General features: G+C 36.4%; 1 protein-coding gene across 3 annotated transcripts in view; it reads left to right on the top strand.

The window, feature by feature from the left end:
* Chchd3 (coiled-coil-helix-coiled-coil-helix domain containing 3) overlaps positions 1–19,724 on the top strand; it is a 267,688-nt gene that overhangs the window by 90,800 nt on the left and 157,164 nt on the right. For all 3 annotated transcript variants that reach the window (XM_040291411.2, XM_021730373.3, XM_005331087.4), the window contains exon 4: positions 8,908–9,025. In XM_040291411.2, the coding sequence (XP_040147345.2) occupies positions 8,908–9,025 (118 nt within the window). The remainder of the gene's footprint in view (positions 1–8,907; positions 9,026–19,724) is intronic.

Here is a 19,724-nt window from a genome sequence, read left to right as displayed (position 1 = left end):
TTTCAAGGAAGGATGCTGTAGGCCAGGATGCAAGGGGAAGGGTGTCCATACTTCCCAAACAAGTTTTTAATAAATAGGTCATGCATGAACCTTTTCTCCTGCAACTTCTATAAAACAGGTTTTAATGATTGGTGTCTGTGTCTTCTCTACCATTATTCAGCTGTATTTTGACTTTTATGACAATCAGTGTATACTTTAATGTAAAAAGTTGATCATCTTGGTTCAAGATGCCTCTAAATATTCTGTGCAAGCCAGACAAAGAAGTGGCTATAGGTCATTCTAGAGGAAGATGAAAGGGCTTTAGGTTGTATAACTTCCTCCAAGGGAGTCTGTAAACTGCTGAGGGAAAATGAGTACAGGGGCCACACCATGTATATGGGGACATTAACTTGTGAACCCAAATCTGAATACTTTGCAAATATAAATGTACTTTTCAGTGAAATAGCAGAAAATATTTGCCAAGAAGAAGGTCTCAGAAAATCCAGGGCAGGTAGTATTTTGTTCCTAAATGAGAACTAAAATAAGAACTTCAGGTACAAAATAATATACAGTATATAAATAGGAAACCATCTTCTAGAAGGGAGAGATGAAGACCATTTAGGATTAAGGTTATGAATAATCCCTAATTATAGTCATGGGCTCGTAGTTTTGGACTATGTTCTTTTTACCTTATGCATCGTTTTGAATCTAGCTACTCTGGCAGAAGTCCAGACTGTGACAAAATTTTAGTGTGAATTAAAGAAAAATTACTTTTTTAGAGTGTTCTTGTGAAAAGGAAGTTGTTAGTCTTCCGTTACTGTTACAAATACCTGAGATAATCAGTTTGTAAAGGGCAGCATCTATTTTGGCTCACAGTTTTGGAGGCTCGAGGCCATGATTGGCCAGCACTGTTACTTTGGACCTGTGGTGAGACAGTACATCATGGCAGGAACATGTGGCATGGCAAAACTGCTCAGCTAATCACCATCCAGGAAGCAAAAGAGAACAGGAAAAGACCAGAGCCACACCCTCGTCACCTAAAGACCCCCTAGGTTCTACCTTGTAAAGATTCTACTGCCTCCCAGTAGTGTCACTCTGGGGACCCAGACTTTAACACATGGGCCTTTGGGAGACACCCAAGGTCCAAACCACAGCTGAAGGAAGGCTTGCTTGTTAAATTATGAGTGCCATTTTAATTAATAGTTACATAAAATAGGTGACCAAAATTAATGTTTATTTTCAGAACCAGGCCTTTATTCTGGTTAAGTACTGTTGTCTAGCATATGGTTTGCTAGATTGTAGATCATTGTACTTTCTAAGACAATGCTGTTTATTGCTGAATTATCATTTCATAAATAATATACTGCTGGATTATCATTACATAAAGAGTACCTGTGTTTCATAATCTTTCTTGAAATAGCTCACTTTATTCATTCCTTATTTTTATTGAATGGCTTCCAAAAGCCAGACACTACCCACTGTCTGTGTTACCGTGGTACTGAGTTTAATTCTTGCTATATCTCTCCTTGGCTTTGTGACACTCAGTAAATTAATTACACCTTCTGTAAGACTCAGTTTTACATAATTTCTCAGTGCCTCAGCTTCTCTTCTGAACTACAGTAATCTATTCCATAGGGTTGTTGTGAGGATTAAATGAGTTACACTTATCAAGTGCTTAGAACTATACGTGGTACAAAGTAAACATAAGAAAATTTTAATTCTCTATCTGTCACACAGATATTATGTACAAGCACAGTTATATTAATTCATATTCACGCTCAGGGATTTATATTGAAATATCAACCTACATTTCCTTCCAAGATTGGAAACAATTAGAACTGAAAAATGTTAGATATGTTATGTAGTCTTATTTTTATAAAGTTATAAGTGGAGAACTATATACTTATTCAATCATTATCTTTAATAGTCTAATAATTAGTTTGTTGGATTATCCAGCTCAGCTTTTCTGTTTAAAAATGTATGGTAACAGTCTTTTGAAGGCTAGTTCAGCATGTTATGACAAAGTATGATGCATTAAAATAAAATTTATGATTAACATTAAAAATGACCTTTGAGGTAGTCACTCATTTTTCTCTTCCAGTGTTTGAGTCTTTCTGAATGAAGTACATTGCAATATTTTGTAGATATTATCTGTATTTAATGGCCACAGTTCAATTTTGGATAAATCGTTTAGTCAAATTGTTTTATCTTAAACAATTGCATTTTCCCATTTATTCCTACCCATTATCTGAGGTTCTTATCAACTTTTTCTCAGTAATATAATGACCATATATATTAAATTATAAAGTAATTTTCTAAGTTAAAATCGTATAGAATTACTTATGTGTCAACCTATATGAAGATAAATCTGAGTATTTGTGAATGGACAAATGAGCAGCATCCAGATTTAGAGAAACTTTTAGGGCTATTGAAAGCCTTAATATAGTAAAAACAAATTAAAGCATTTTAAAATAGCTACAAATAAATAGGTTTTAAAAACTGTCCTTATATGGTCATAAAAATGAATAATAGAATGGAAACTAATTCTTGCAGAGGGGCTTACTCTTAAGGAGGTTTAAGAAATGTGGCATTGGAAACCAGATCACGGTTTTTCCCTACCTCTGGTATGGTCTCCGATTTTTAATGTTAAAATAGAGGTAGGAATGCCTCTATCTTGAAGGATGATGAAGTTCAATATATAAAAAAAAGTTATCTCTAAAATTCCCCTTCTACTTTCTTAAGACCTTTAAGTTCTTCAGAATGAAACCACACTGGCTGGTTTTTACTCCAGGACTAAAAATATAGAACTGGATTTTATATCAGATACAATGTGAGTTGAATATACATGAGAAGTACCCCACCCTCATTTAAAAGGACCTGTAATACTATTCATTATAGGAGATTTGACTGGTTTTTAGGAATTCATTTTGCTGGTGCATCTTAAGTCTCCCACCTGATTGGGAATATATTGAGAAAAGCTGAGTTGCTAGGGCTGAGGTGTACGGGAGGCACCAACTGGTATTTGTTTCATTAAGCTTCGGCAAGCTATCCAATTACTTAATGCAAATAAGAAAAGTTTACACTAAACTCCTACTTCTTTGCTTAAACTCTAGAGAATTTAAATGAGGGGAGATATGTATTTAAAAGCAGGAAATTTAAATGAAACTTAAATCAGGGGCTTAATGTAGAATAATATTAGACCATGAGATCTAAAATAATAAGTAGGAAATGCCAATACATAAAGAGGGGAATGTATTCGCTCAAATGGTGGGTGTGTTTTCTTTTGAGATGATTCTCAAATCTTTGGAAACTGAAGTTAAGAATGAGAGACTTGGTCCTGGTCCTTCTTTTACCTAACCGGGGCAGTGAATGCTGCATTCCCTGGCAGGAAGAGCATCACTCTTCTTCCCAGGGGAATGTTTGTGAGATAACGTGGCTCCTGATGTTTAGCCCCACCATTGGGCAGTAGAGTTCACAGAAGTCCAGAGAACAGGGTTTCTCATTTGGCTCAAAAAAAGACAAACTGGTCGGCCACACAGCCATCTGTCTTTCATAGATAATCATTGAATAGAATATCTGGATGGGATCTGAAACCAAGGAGATCAGAGAGGATCTCCAGAAAGAACTGGGAGCTTTTGAACATATAAGCAGTTTTTCTTTGTGAAGTGGTGTACTTCATTAAATGATTTAAATGAATCACTGGAAGAGGAAACTTATTAGAGGAACAAATTGCTGTAAATTAATGTTTTGGAGAGGAGGGTGGGGGAGATGGAGGAACAGTGCATTTAAAAGTTTCTAATCTGTTGCTTTTATTTCTAAAGGCACTTGACAAGCCTCAATTAATGCACCATTTATCTGAAACTGTGTGCTCCAAAATAATCGGAAAGAAAACCTTGTTCTTTGCAGAGGCCATTTAAAGTTTCTGGGACCCTTTGAAGGTCAATAAGACTCTATAATTCTTTCTGGGTATTTCTGCACCTGATTGGAGTTTCTTCTGCCTAAGACAGTTTCTTCTTCTCTATGTAGCTCAGCTAATTCCCTTTAGACATCCAATCCAGTAGTACTGCCACCCATGTAGTGTCATAGCAACCTTATTTAAAAATAATGCATTTTACTTTTTTAAAAAATATGTTTTAAGTCATACATGAGCACAATATCTTTGTTTATTTATTTTTATGTGGTGCTGAGGATCAAACCCAGGGTCTCATAAGTGCGAGGCGAGCGCTCTACCACTGAGCCACAACCCCAGCCCCTGTATTTTCCTTTTATAATTTAATTAAGCTTCATGAGGGCAGGGACTCTGTCTCTTCCTCACCACTTTATTCTCAATAACAAGAATGGTGCCTCTCACCCAGTGATTATCTACTGGATGAATTCATGAATACCATTTACTCTTACCTAATGTACAGTTTTGGTTAAATAGTGGGAAGTCTAAGAATTAGTAGAAATATAAGTGTTCACTGAATGAAAATTTGGAGATGATACTTCTCTCTTTTATTTATCCATTGGTACTATTTTTTGCAAGCATTTTTATGGAATGAAATAATATGTTTCAGGTATGGGGTTTGTAAAATATGTAGGCTTCAAAGGATCTTACAATTATGTAGTTTAGCCATCAAATTTTAAAGGTGAGAAAACTGAGGTTTATTAGATTCTACAGCTGAGTAGCTATTAGGAAATGAGAGTTTGTTCTGGGTCCTTCTTCTAAACTCCTAACATACAGAATTCTATTTCTTCAACAATCACTGTGCAGAACCGACCTTCCTTTAAAATAAACTGTTGGGAATTTGAGCAATTCTGTTTGTAAAGATAAATGAAACTAACTCTAAGAATTTATTAAGAAAGAAAAATAATTTTCTTTGTAGTCAATTTGTAGCAGTCTCTCTGAATCCAAAATCAACCACAGTTAGATGTGGATGTCCCAAGAGCTCTGGAATGTTCACACCCTTCTGTTGTTGGTCATTTACTGTTGTCTGGATTTTATCAATATGTGCTGCATGTATGTTGGACAAGGATCGGGCTTGCCTCTCTGGTTGTTTCACACATCCCTCAGTCTTCTGTTTTCTCCAGGTTGATATTCATACTTGTCTATGGTTACAAGTATGCTGTTCATTTGTTCAATTGTTGACACATGCCTGCATACCTTCAACAAGTTTTTTCTAGGGCCTCCTATGTGGTAGGATGGTTATAAGAACTGAGTACCTAGCAGTCAACAAAACTAGACCAAGGCCTTCCCTTTATGGAGTTCATGGGCAAATGGGAAGAGAGAAAGGATGAGAGAGACACGCATGGGAAAAGGAAGGGTTGCTAGCGTCTGTAGAGTAAATTTTCTATTTTAGAAGCCCTCGATAATAAAAGTAAAGCAGAACCTCCCATTGGCAAAAAATGGGGAAGAGAAGCTGTTTTGTGGTCACAGTGTGTTTAGTGAGTTGGGGGATGTTCTTCTTCATTTCAGAAAATCTCTGCTTTTCTGTATCCCTGATCCCGTCCTGGGCACTGTGGTAGCTACTGCTGGCTGACACTTGCTGAGTCTTGTTGTTGTGCCAGCTTTGTGTAGGAGAAGGCTATGGGGAGGCATCACACCCGCTCATGTCCTCGTGAGAGTGACAGGACTCAGGGAAGCTAAGAGTACTCAGCTAGCAGGGTGGAGCCTTGATTCGGACTCAGGACTCCAACTTCATGGTTCATTCATTGGGGGCAGGTATGGCAAACTAAATGACCTTTATTTGTATTATAGCATCGGAGACTTTTGTGCTCATGGCTTTGCTTCTTTTTCATTAAATTGCCCCAATTTATGACCTTATATTTAATTTGAACCACTTATAACTCCATTGTAATTAAAATTGATATATAAGTAAACTCAATTAGAAAAAAAGTAGTTGTTGTTAAATAGACTTCAAAATTTGATACACCCAATTACATGATAAAATATAGTTTATAGAATTAATTTTTATGTTTATAAATTAGTAATGTCATTTTTATAATGTGTGTGTGTATGTGTGTGTGTAAATTGCCTAGCATAGCCGGGTGCTTGTGGTGCACGCCTTTAATCCCAGTGGCTCTGGAGCCTGAGGCAGGAGGATTGTGAGTTTGAAGCCAGCCTCAGCAACTTAGAGAAGTGCTAAGCAACTCAGTGAGACCCTGTCTCTAAATAAAATAAAAAAGGTGCTGGGGATGTGGGCTCAGTGGTTAAGCAACCCTGGGTTCAATTTATGACAAATAAATAAGTAAGTAAATAAATAAATAAGTTGCCTACCATAGTGCTTGGGATGTAGAAAGTAATTCATAAGGATAGTAATGTTATTGTTTTATTTCAGTTTCCACCTCGCATGCAAAATAGTTGATGCTTTATTTTTATTTTTTATTTTTGTTTTTTGGTACTGGGGATTGAACTCAGGTGTACTCAGCCACTGAGCCACATCCCCAGCCTTATTTTGTATTTAATTTAGAGGCAGGATCTCACTGAGTTGCCTAGCACCTCACTAAGTTGCTGAGGCTGACTTCAAACTCATGATCCTCCTGCCTCAGCCTCCTGAGCTGCTGGGATTACAGGCATGTGCCACTACGCATGGGCCTGACGTTTTTTACTTGTAGTAATATACTTACAAAAGTGCTTTAAATGCACAGTTCTGTAATTTTTTTTCTTTTTTAAATTTATTTTTATTTCTTACATGACAATAGTGGAATGCATTACAATCATAATTATCCATTCACAGCACAGTTTTTCATAACTCTGTATATAAAGTATGTTCATGCCAAATTGCTGAGGTCATTAAATCAAATTACAGTTCTATAATTTGATTTAATGATCTCAGCACTTATTAGTGCAATATCCTCATGTGGACTGCTCCATTTTGATGTCGCTTTCCTTTGGTGTGTCACCAGGATTTGTGAATTGAGCTGTGGCTCTTAAACTTGACCATGCCTCAGGACCCCTGGAGGGCTTGTTAAAAGACTCTCAGAGCGTCTGATTCAGTAGGTGTGAGGTGGGGGTCTAAGAACTGGCTTTCCTAGCAGGTTCCTAGGTGATGTTGCTACTGGTTTGTGGACCATGCTTTTAGAACCAATGCTCTGGGGAAGTGGTATCAGTTTTAATTATTGCTGTTCTCTTACATGTCCAGTGGAGTTTGATGTACTGATATCATTGATGTTGCTGAACTCATTGTATGGTCTTCATGAAATAACAGAGAAATCTGGTTCCTATATACATCATTGTGTTCATTGCCGAAGGAAGTTTCCTAAAGGTTACCTTGACATTAGAGAATTTCAAAGCATAGGTCTTAATTTGTTTCTGTTATTCTTCTTTCTTCAAGACATAGAACCACACAGGTTTGTTTATTATATGTAAAGCATTAAAATTTTGGAATATATCTAATTATTTTATTTTTATTTTTTTGGTATGAGGGACTGAACCCAGGGTTACTTAACCACTGAGTCACATCTCTAGTCCTTTTTATTTTTTATTTTGAGACAGGTTCTCAGTAGGTTGCTTTGGACCTCACTAAGTTGTTGAGGCTGGCTTTGAACTTACAATCCTTCTGCCTCAGCCTTATAAACTGCTGGGATTATAGGCATGTGCCACTGTGCCTGGCTGAAATATATTTTATTGAACAATTTTATGTTATAATTGATTTGTGAGAATTCCAAAAAATCAGGAAGTTATGGCAATTAAAAAATAGTAACAAAAAGTTTTATCTTCTTAGTTTTTTTTTAGAGCCTTTTTAAAGCTAAAATTTGAATAAGTAGAATTTGGTGCTCATCATTCACAGTTATAAGATTTCATTCAGTCTTATACCGGTGTAGCAATTTTACCTTTTCCTTTTAAAGCTTAGATTGTACTTTTGGGGATATGATGGTGTAGAAGAGTTATTCTCTCAAAGAAGAAAAGGCAATCAGAAAATCTTTGTCCATGAGATTAGACTAAAATGTTCTCTCATTCAGTGATTACTGAATGCCTTTCTCTGCCAGGCAATATGGCAAAAATCGGTGCCAAAGTAATTTATCTTTATCATGTACAATGAGGGGTTTCAGTGGATTGTAACTTCAGATGGTCTAATTGTGTGATGAGGCTACTGATATTCTTAATGCAATCTTATGCCTTGTTAATAGAATTAGAATTGTGTACCCAGAGAGGTGAGGTTCTGCTGTCTTATTTTGCTAGTTGGTGTGTGGAATGTGTTGTGTAGTTTGGAGCACAGAGAAGCATTGGAGTCATTCCAGAAGGGAGTTGCCTGCTGTTGAAAGGTGTTGCTGTGTTTGCATATGAGGATTATTGGAAAATGGAAGTAAGATGTTGGGCCAAAATATGTCTTCATTGTGTTAGTAGTTCATCCCTGCTGTGATGTAGCATTCATATGGACAGAGATCTGTCCACCTTGAGCACCATTGTGTCCTCAGTGCTTAATACAGGGCCTGGTGTGTGTTCAATAAATAACTGGATTGAGTCAGTTTTGGGGGAAGAATAATCATCAACTTTCAAATATTTGTTTACCCCCGCTGTGATTCAAGAAAATATTTAAGATGCTAAAGATTGTATATAGCATAACAGATCCTCATGGCTTGTTACTTAGCTTTGTTATTTAAATTTCTAGAGGGTGGATGGGAGCACGAGTGGAGGAATTTTTAGTTGAGGAGATTTCAGTTTTATAGAAGAACTTTTTAAAACTTAGATCTATATAACAGTCAAATCAATAAGCTTTCTCATTGGTGTGAACTGTTTTCTCGAATGTGTGGGTAGAGGCTGCATGGGAATTTTTTGGTACCAACTTTTGTAAATTGTGGGTCAAAATGAGGATTTCAGCCAGTGACACTCAACAATGGTATATATCTGCATTTGTATTTAATTATTTCACTTAACAAAAAAATAATATCAACTGATAAAATATTTTCTAAGTAGAACTTTTTTTTTTTTTTCCCTAATCTTTTTAGACTAAAGCAAAGCAGGGACCTGGAGCGAGAGAGGGCTGATGCCAATGAGCAGTTGACCAGAGCCATCCTTCGAGAGAGGATTTCCAGTGAGGAGGAGCGTGCCAAGGCCAAGCACCTGGTGAGTCCTGAAGGTTGATAAAGATATTTTGCCTCCAAGGAAATCTTTTTTTTTTTTTTTTATTTTTTATTGATTGTTCAAAACATTACAGAGCTCAAGACATATCATCTTTCATACATTCGACTCAATTGGGTTTTGAACTCCCCAAATACATAATACAGACTCACTTCTGTTACATACTCACATTTTTACATAATGGCATATTAGTGACTGTTGTATTCTGCTACCTTTCCTATCCCCTACTATCCCCCCTCCCCTCCCCTCCCCTCCCATCTTCCCTCTCTACCTCCTCTGCTATTGTTCAATTCTCTCCCCTTTTTTTTTCCCCCCACCCCCTTGCCCCTCATAACCTCTTATAATTTTGTGTATCACTGAAGGTCTCCTACCATTTCCATATGTTTTCCCTTCTCTCTTCCTTTCTCTCCCCCCATTCGTCTTAGTTTACTGGTAGTCTTTTCCTCATGCTCTTCCTTCCTGTTCTATTCTTAGTGGCTCTCTTTATATCAAAGAAGACATTTGACATTTGTTTTTTAGGGCTTGGCTAGCTTCACTTAGCATAATCTGCTCTAATGCCATCCATTTCCCTGCAAATTCTATGATTTTGTCGTTTCTTAGTGCTGCATAATACTCCATTGTGTATAGCTGCCACAATTTTTTTATCCACTCGTCTATTGAAGGGCATCTAGGTTGGTTCCACAGTCTAGCCAGTGGCGCAATGGATAACGCGTCTAACTACGGATCAGAAGATTCTAGGAAATCTTGAATGTCTGGGAAGAGCTAAGTACTCTGTGCCACTTTATTGTTGAGAACCTTCATGTTCTCTTTGCGTATACTTTCTTGGGTTTTGCCTTTTACAAATAGCTGATAATTTAATATTAACCATCAAGAACCCCGAGGTAACTTCAGAAGAATTAAAAGAAAGATCAGCTCACAGACAGGCAAGTGTATTACGCTGGGCTGTTCGCATTTTTCTCTCTTTTGATTTTATTATCTTTGAAACCTCTGGAGCCAGCTGACCAGCCTTCTTTTTCTTTCTGTTGGCAACTACCAGATGTTCACCTGGGAAGACTCCAGTGATGTGAGTTAAGGAGGGTCAGTTACTCTCTGGACTTTAGGAAGGGACAATGTCAAACAAGGGCTTTGTGGAACCATCTTTTAATTTTAAGGGAACCAATAATTTTTAAAATAATTTTTCAATTTTTAAAATGGTATATAAACATCTTTTCAAAAATAAATTGTTAATAGAAGGAAGAAAATTTAAAAGGCACCTGTAAGTCATCTGTCTGATGTAACCATGGTTTACATTTTTTTCTAGTCTATTACATATTTAAGAATTTGGATAATGCTATATACGGTACTTTCCATCTTGAATATTTTCTTGTATCACAAGTCATTTTTTTTTTTTTTGAAATGTAGGTTTCAATGACTGAATAATGCTCTGTCTTTTATATTCAACATAAACTCTCGACCAATTGCCCCTTAGTAGGTAAAAGTGGAGCTGCTCTGGTTGAAGCCTGTGCTCCTGACTCTCAGCCCCTATATCAGCCTTCTTAGAATTGCAGATGTGACTCCTCAGAACCTTTAGTCCTCTGGGGGACACAGATGAGAACTTAGACCGGTCCTTATTGTTGAGGACTTTTGAATGACAGAGCTCCTAGTTCAGCAGGCTGTTGGGAGTTACTAATCTTTGTAAGAAAAGGGTCAATTTCTGTTCTTTCCTAGTCTGTCTGTCGCTATTTTTACAGTGTTCATTAGTACTGGAAAATATTCATTAATTTTAGGAAGTTTGACATTTTTTCTTCCCATTTTTTAAATGAGATATAATAATTGCACATATTTAGAGAGTCCAGGGTGATAACTCAGTGTGTGTATATAACACACAATGGTCAAATCTATGTAGTTAGCATTTTTCTTTCCTTAAACAGTTATCTTTTTTTTTGTGTGTTGGGAGTCTTCAAACCCTTGAACTATCCTCTCCTATTCTTTATTTTAAAGTATTTTTTTAAGTTGTCAGTGAGGACCTTTATTTTATTTATTTACTTACGTGCGGAGCTGAGAATTGAACCTGGTGTCTCGCACATGCTAGGCAAGCACTCTACCACTGAGCTACAGTCCCAGCCCCTCTTTCCTATTCTTTACCTCACTAATTTATTTGAAAAGCTAACCTAAGACCAGGTGCAAGTAGAGAAGAGAAAAGGAAAGTTAATATATTATAATAAACCTATTTGTTTCGTGACTGATGCAGAGTAGATGTTAAGCTAGAACAGAGGTGATAGACCAGAAAAGAATTGTCAGTGGGCTCACTGGCAGACACACACTGTGTGGGACTGAGAGAGTAAGTGAGGGAGAAGGAAAGTCAGTCACAGTGGAAGAGGAATAATTTCAGAATTAAAGACACCAAATGTTGAATAATCTAATTGATGATTATGCCTGTTCTGTGTCTAAGCTGAAGGGTTTTTTGTGGAAGTAAGAAAAATGTCAGGCATGTGGATTGAAGCACCATTTCCGTGCCTATTGAAGTCTCCCAATTTGAAGGATAAGGATGGAATGGAGAGGGTTGTTAATAGTGCTCATGTTTGAGAAAGGTGGGGGAGGAAAATTCTTTTTCCAGTGGGCAGAAGAATTTTTGTTTTGCATTTTCACCTGCCTTTTGGCTTTTTGCATCTTTTTTTTTTTCTTACTACCTGAATTTGAATATAAGGTCTTCTTCACTTAGCTTAAGATTCTAAAACCCCAAAACTCACTAAACATACACACTTAGGCAAGCACACACACACACACACACACACACACACACACACACACAGAGCCAGGTACATGAAGAGGAGAGTGTTCACAAAAAATGTGAAAGTAGAAAAAGATTTCTTATCCAAAAGTAATTTAAATATTATATAATATAGTATGGTTGGAACAGTGTATATTCAGCCCATATTCTCTTTCTACCTAATAAATCTTGTCTATTATATTTGTTTGTTTATTTATTTTTGTTTAGCTGGTCAAGCGTAAGAAACTGATACTATACATTCTATTTTGTAGATCTCTTTCTTACTGATTCTTGTATTGTATGGTAGAGATGGCAAATTACAGTACTCACAACTCCTAAATTTCACCATCTATCACAATATTGGCCAAATAGAGTCCTCAAAGCACTGAAGGGATACAAGTAGAATTTATATAGTTGGATGCTAGCTCATTCAGAGGTCCCTTCCTAGCTTGAATGTTCCATTCTACTTGAATGTATGTTAGGGCCCATAGCTGCCGATGGCAATTAAGGTTAACTGGATAATTAATTAATTATCCAATTAATTAACTGGATAATTCTGGATACTGGATGATTTATTGACCATATTTTTTCCATTATTAACATTAGATAATACAGAAAACATAACTATTTATTGAAAAAAGATGAGAAATTAAATCCAAAAATATTAAAATCAACTTAGTATCATCATGCAAAGATAATTTTCCAGTTTATTATTTAAATAGTTTTTTTCACTTGCCAAAGTTTGTATATTTATATTTATATGTGTAAATGTGTTAGGCCAAACACAGATAATACAGTGCATATTTTTGTACTCTTATAATATTAAACCTTTTCATTTGAAGACTATGTGGTGAAAGTCTTTGTATCTATAAGTGTGGTTTTGTGTGATCACTTTTTAATGATTGAATGTATTTCAATGCATTTTTCTCTAATTACTAAACTTATACAAGGTTATTATAGAAAAAATTAAAAAATATAATATATAATAATATATTTTTATATAAAAATTACCAAGAAAATAATTATGTCATTATTATTAATGGTTAGAGGTATAAAATTCTTTGTAACTCCTCCATATATATTCCATATAGACTTTAAGCTTTCAGATTCTACATCCCAGCGCACTCTGAAACAGAATAGTGTGGTGTGAACTGCCAGCCTGCTCTTGTACCATACCCCTTGATTCCCTGTGGAGGGGTATGTCTCTTCCAAACCCACAGTTCATACGAGAGTCACCCCAAGGATGTTAGTGTTATCCTGCTGTGAATGCTGGTCCCCTGTTGCCTAACTCTAATATGTGGGCTCTTTGAATGATGGCCAAATATTGCTTCGTTCCTCTTTATTTTGAACCCAGGCATTGCAGCCTGTAAGAAAGTAGAGTTGGATTTCCTACATTTGCAATAATTAGACAGCAGGAGACCTAGGGTTGGATTTGGAAGGCTGTAAGTTGAGCATCCCTTGTCTGAAATGCTTAGGACCAGAAGTGTTTTGGATTTTTTACTTTTTTGGGATTTGAAATATTTACACCAATCTGATATCTTGTGGATGGGAACCCAGTCTAAAGATGAAATTCATGTGTTTCTTATACAAATGTATGCATATAAGGTGAAGATAATTTTATCCAGTAGTTTTAGTGTGTCTGCGTTTTGACTGTGGTCCATCACTTGAGATCAGGTGGTATTTGCCACTTGTGGCATTATGCCAGCAATCAAAATATTCTCGATTTTGGAGCATCCTGGATTTTAGCTGGGTGCTCAACTTGTACAGTGACATACAGCTATCCCCTTTCCCCAATCCTCCTGCTCACTAACAATTGGTGTTTAGATCACTGTCCCCAGAATTGCCAGTCCAGGCTTCTCCTCCCACAGCTATTGTAGCAGCTGGCTTTATTGTAGAGACAGCATGGCCCTGCCATTGAAGTTTTAACATAGAGTCAGATCAGAATTCTTCCCCCTTGAAAGAATTGCTTTGGGTGGGCAAGCTGTTACTTCCATTCTAGGTCCAAGGAAGAGTATACCAGCCCCTCTATCCTGCACTGACTGATGCGGATATTTTAATTAGCTCATTTTATCCACCATCCTCTCGTGGTTTTACCTGCCTGTGTAAGCAAAATTCATGTTAAAGATATGCTGCATAGAAATAGGAAAGCACCTCTGTAAAGAATGAAGACTAATTAAAAGGACAGGACCAAGAAACTCTGAAGTTAATATAATTTGACATTTTGTGTGTCTTTAAGATCTTGTACATGTTATCTGCTATTTGATATGTCATTGGAATTTTTTAAATTAAATAATAATAGGTTTTTTAACTTGTTATTGTATTTGATTTCTTTTCTAAAGTGATTAAAATTTTGATTCACTTTTTCTGTTATTAAATTTTGTTTAATTTTAGTTATGTATTATTATTTATCACCACACTGTGCAGTATTTTCTGTTTTTTTTTAAATTTAAACTTTAACCTTCAATTTACATAAGGCAATATTTATTTAAATACTCCAGTGCGTATAAACCTGAATATGAAATGATTTCCTTCACTTTAGGACAGATGTTTTATTGAGTGCTTACTGTTTGAAAATTATGGGGCTAGGTACTAAAGATGTAGAAATGAAAGGACAAAATGTCTTTAGGAAATTCACTGTATAACACAGGAGTCTACTACATTAGAAATAATGCTTGCAAGGGCAATGTCTGTTATTAAGCTATGCTACTTACTGTCTTATGAAAATTTTCATTTTTTTGAAAGCAGGAACTTTGTCTTGTAGCTCATTATATCTGCATTTGTTCCTCCAACATAGTTTAAATGCCTAATATTTGTTGATTGAATTAATGCATGAATACATATTTGTTAATTGAATAAATGAATCAGTGAATCTACTTAAGCCCTGGAAACAGTAGGAGAGGAAATGGAGAAGAATGGAAAGGGTTTCTGTGAAGTGGTGCCTGAGCTGAATCTTCAGGTATGGGTGGGTATTGTCCCTAAGGTGAATGAGTGGGAATGGTGTAGCATTGGACAATTGTAGACAGAAGCATGGTTGCGTGGGGACAGTGGAACGCTACAGAGAGTTGTTGAGTGGGAAGAATAGGGCACCAGAGTGGAAGGATGAGGCAGAAGTAGTTGGTGGAGCTGAGATTGCAGAGGAAACATGTGCCTGCAAAGAACCCTGGACTAGGGATGTAGAAAAGTTTGAAGCAGGGCAATGAATGGTTAAAAAACATTTTGATGGCTCACAGTGATTGTGAAAGAAAGAACAGAGAAGATGTGACTGGAAGCATAGAGACCAGGGGAGAGGACCTGGCATTAATCCAGATGAGAACAGGTGGTACCTGAATTAGAGCAGTTCTCACAGGGATGCAGAGAAGAGATGTAGAAATATTTGGGAAATAGTATTACTAGGGTCTTAAGTTTTAAGGATTTGGAGAAGCATCAAGGCGAGCTACAAGGTTTTTAATATCAGTAGCTCTATATCACTTTTAATAGAAATTTTATTAGCTTTTAAAAAATGTCCTGGGTTAAATGTACATTGTAAAGTATAGAAATGGGGAAAGTCCTGGCCTCAGATACTGCATCATTATTTTTAGCTCTTGATGAGAACGTTCAATCAGTAGGTTCTTTGGTCTCTTTCTTTGTTTTTCTCCATCACAAATTTATTAAACACCTACTATGTACTAGGCACTGGAGGTTGCTGGGGCTGCAAATTAGACCTGGTTGCTTTTCTCCAGTGGTCTTTGTGAGGAAGGTCATCCTTACCTTGGATTTTCTTCTTTTACCGATGTTATAATTTTTGAATTTGTAAAACCTCATACTGTTTAGAAAAACATAACACTAAAAAACTGGGTGCGTAAACGCATAAGTTTAGTTTTTGCAAATTTAAGTGACTGTTTCACCAAAATGTCACTTTTCATCCCCAGTTTCCTTTTTGTCTGAAATGCACCAGTGAAGCAATCAAGAAGAAGAATTGATTAATTTTGTGCTGTGTGCTTTTCAGTTCTGTGTTTTCTTTGTGCTTCAAACTGTGACAGTTGAAATTTTATGTTAAAAGAGAAAAAGGTTTTGAATGTAGGGTATGGAGAAAAATGACTAAATTAAAGGAAGTAGATAAGAATACCTCTGCTGTCCAGATGTAAGTGAGGTTCTGCCCAAGGGCAAATGATACAACTAGGGTTTGTAATTCTGAAAGGAGCGAACAAGATTTATGTATACAAGTGGCGTGAGAGAGTGATCACTTGGGGTATTTAACCTCATTGCAGTTAGCAAGATGAATGAAGTTGCAAGGTGACAATGATGATCTTGGGTTCTTTTATTGGACACTTAACGATGATTGTTTAAAAAATTTCCCTGTTTGGGGTGCAGTTTAGTACTTTGACTATAACCTCTATTAAAGCTTTCCCTCTGGTTATATAAGCTGTGTGCTGGTTTTCTTGCCCCAGTTATTTGGATATGAGAGTATTTGTTTGCTTTGATCGCCAAAAATGAAGTTAATGATTTTGAGCTTTTACTTTTGAAGACTATTTAAATATACAATTTCCATTTTATGTTCGAGGGATTTGAGCCTGGTTTAAGATATTTTCCTCAAGGTTATTGGTGAGTGCAGGGTCTGGAATCCATCTGCAAGTCCCATTCTTTCTACTCTTGCTCAGTTAATAGCTTACCAGGAACTTCAAAGGGCAGCATCCCTCAAGACAGGTGAGGGCAGAGGCACACTGTCATTTTGCCTCCAGTGCATTTGGTTTTAACAAGGTATTACAGTTTCCAAGACAAAGCATTCGGAGTCCCTTTTCCTCTTTTCTGTTCTTTGTTATCACATGTGGTTCTGCTTCCTGTGCATTATGGCAGCATTATTATTGTTGGCTGGAATGCACACAACCCTGTGAAGTGATTGTTAATCAGCTATTCTGTGGAGTGCAGGCAGCCTCAGGTATGGTTGCTGCTGCAGTGGGAGGGGAGAAACATGGTTTGTTCCATTTGCCAGCCTAGCTTTAATGTGTAGAGCCCAAAGAATGAGTAGGTTTGCAATTATAGATTTAAATATTGTTTGTATGCTGAAATCTTGCCCAGATGAATATATTTCTTAAATGTGCTTTATTGAACTTCCTTCTTTTCAAGGCAGGCTGAAATACCTAGGATTTAAAAAAATCACTAAATTGCCTTAGAGAAGCTTGATACCATGTTGACCAGACATTGAGAGATCTGGAGGAAGAGAATGGCCAAGTGCTCTTTTAGTGGTGTAGATTAAACTGCCTCGTTAAGATGGGTAAACCTACCCAGTGAACACAATCAAGAGGTGACTACAGTTTGCTTATGTTGGCTTTCTCCAAAGGATTATGTTAGACTGTGTGACCTTGTTGAGAAAGTGATTAGAGAGGAAGACAGTGCAATCGAGTATAATGCCATGGAAGGACCTGGAGAAAGAATGAGCCATATCTGAAGGCAGCTGTGAGGACCAACTCTACTTAAAATGTGTTTGTCATATTTTCATTTTAAGTGTACTTTGGAAAATTCATCAAGTTGCTTGCAAACCGACTGGCTCAGGGTAACTTCTCCTGAGTGGTATCCTATATTGTAGTGCTGCCATTAATAGCTTATTGACATCCTATCACTTGGGTCATTATGGGTGTCCAGGTGAGATATGGAGAGCACTGAGTGAAAATCCATAGGTAACTAAGGTGCAAAAGGCTGGTTATAATTCCATCTCTTTATAATGACTTGGCATTTATTGTTAATATATTTGCTTCACGGCCTGCTCGGAAATGAACTGTCATTAGGCCTTGGAATTTTATTGAACCAATGTCATAATCTTATTTCCCATTGAAGAGGCTAAGAAATGTGGCTCTCAGTGTTTGCTTTAACCTGTAACATATTAAGAATTTAACATAAGCATAATCAAGTCTGTCAGTTCTTGCAAATCCCAAGTAAGTATTTTGCACGTTGTGTTTTGACTGAGACCAAGGCAGATGAATTCCTTTTTGTTCAATAGTAATCTTTCCATTTTACCTTCATGGCAAGTCTCAAGACTGTCAGTTCTGATACAGTCTTTGTGAATTGCTTTCAACCTATTATGTGTGGACCCATGGTTTAGTGAATTCAGTAGAAAATTGAATAGCAGTATTGTTTACTGTGTGATATACCATGTGTAATGAGAGCTATTTCAGTTTTTTGTATTGGACATTAATGAACATTCCAGTTCAGTGTTTCTTTCTTTTATGTATTCTTGCTTTTACTGCTTAGATATGATTTCTAAATGGAAGTGAGCTATGTCCTTTCTGTGTTCTTGATGAACTGACCCATGCCCTGCTCCTGAGTGGGGGAATGTTTATTATGTGGTTAAGGGGGAGAACCAACCTTGGGGTTATTCCCCTATAACCATAAAGGCATTCTCCATTTTATTCCAATGTGACTCACTCTGCTCTTTTCTTTGCTAACTATAGTTTAAGGATGACTTCTCCTGAAAATACCGAGGGGCAGATTTACCAAATGAAGTAAGCCCTCCATTCTCTAGAGAGCAGGAATCTGTTTACAAACCTGCAGTATTTATTACATACCTCATTTAGTCCATTTATCATTTTAATAGAAAAATGAGTCATTTTAGATGATTCTGAAATAATTCGAGGTAAGCTACATAGCCTCAGGCAGAATATGATTTACTCAGACAGTACCAAGCTATTTTTAAAAAATTTAATGGAATGATCAGCACCAATATTTTATGATTACTTATGGTAAACTTATTAGATATCTTCATTGTCATAGAAATTTGTTGATTAAACATTTGGAGTTTTCTAGCTAGTGTTCTCCCTTCTGTCTCTTATGACAAATGGGTCAGAGTTTTATACTTAGCTGTGTCTAAATATTCTTTGCTTGTCCCAAACAGAATGTAAGTTTAATTCTAGATTTGTATTTAATATTCTGTTGATAGAAAAGGTCACTAATCAGTGTCATGGGCCAGTTTAATTGGAGATCATAAAACCAACTTAATATACATTTTCTGCTTAGAAATTAAACATTTATCTTTTTATAGTTTCCTTATCACAGTGTGTGCAACTATTTTGAATCCTGTCTTATTGATCCAGAGATCACATATTTGACTCCCCAGAACATAGCTAGCTGATCACTGGAACCATAGCTTCAAACCTGAAAGAAGTCACAAAGTGTTCCTAGTTAATGTCATAAGTTTTTGCATCTAGTGTCTCATGGTAGGACATGTATCATTCCTGTTAGAGATGATCAAACAGTTGTTTAAAGAGACCATGAACCTCAGTGTTGCACAGAAATACAGCCAGGACTACGATTCAGAACATTAGGGCCTAGGTGATATGATTCCACGTATGATTTAGCTAATTGATTATTATTATTTTAACCTGTAGTGAATTTGATTCATTATATGGAACAGGAACATGGGCAAAGTAGAAATTACTGCAGATATAAAAAAGATATGGAAATCATATCTTTAACGCACATGCACAGGAAGTATATGGATACATGCATTATGGGCCTACTCGGCATAGAGGTAGGCAACCTTGACCACCCTATTAGGCCTCTGTGTTGTTGCTTAGAGAAATAGTGTATAATTATAATATTCTTGAGATTAGGATTAATCTGTTTCAGAGCAGGGCATCCAGAAATATGTAATAGAACTACCTAAACCATTCTGAATTTTAAAAGTTATGGCAAAACAAGTTATAAATTTCCATGTTAAAAAAATTGTCTCACATGAGTCCGTACAGTGCAAAGCATACTGGTTATATGAATAATTTTATTGTCACTTTTTGATATGCTCAAGAAAAAACATTTTGTTATAGGTTGACATAATTTAGGAGAAACTTTTCATTTTTTAAATCTATAGTGTGAAGTCTTTATTTACATGGGAGGGAATAGATGATGTTTGTTGAGGACAATAGAGATAGGCATGCTGCAACAGGTTATTTTAAAGAGTCAATGTGA

The sequence above is a fragment of the Ictidomys tridecemlineatus genome, chromosome 2 (assembly GCF_052094955.1).
Source record: "Ictidomys tridecemlineatus isolate mIctTri1 chromosome 2, mIctTri1.hap1, whole genome shotgun sequence".
NCBI lineage: Eukaryota > Metazoa > Chordata > Mammalia > Rodentia > Sciuridae > Ictidomys > Ictidomys tridecemlineatus.
The sequence above is the reverse complement of the archived record's forward strand: the minus strand, read 5'-3'. Positions and strand labels throughout refer to the sequence as shown.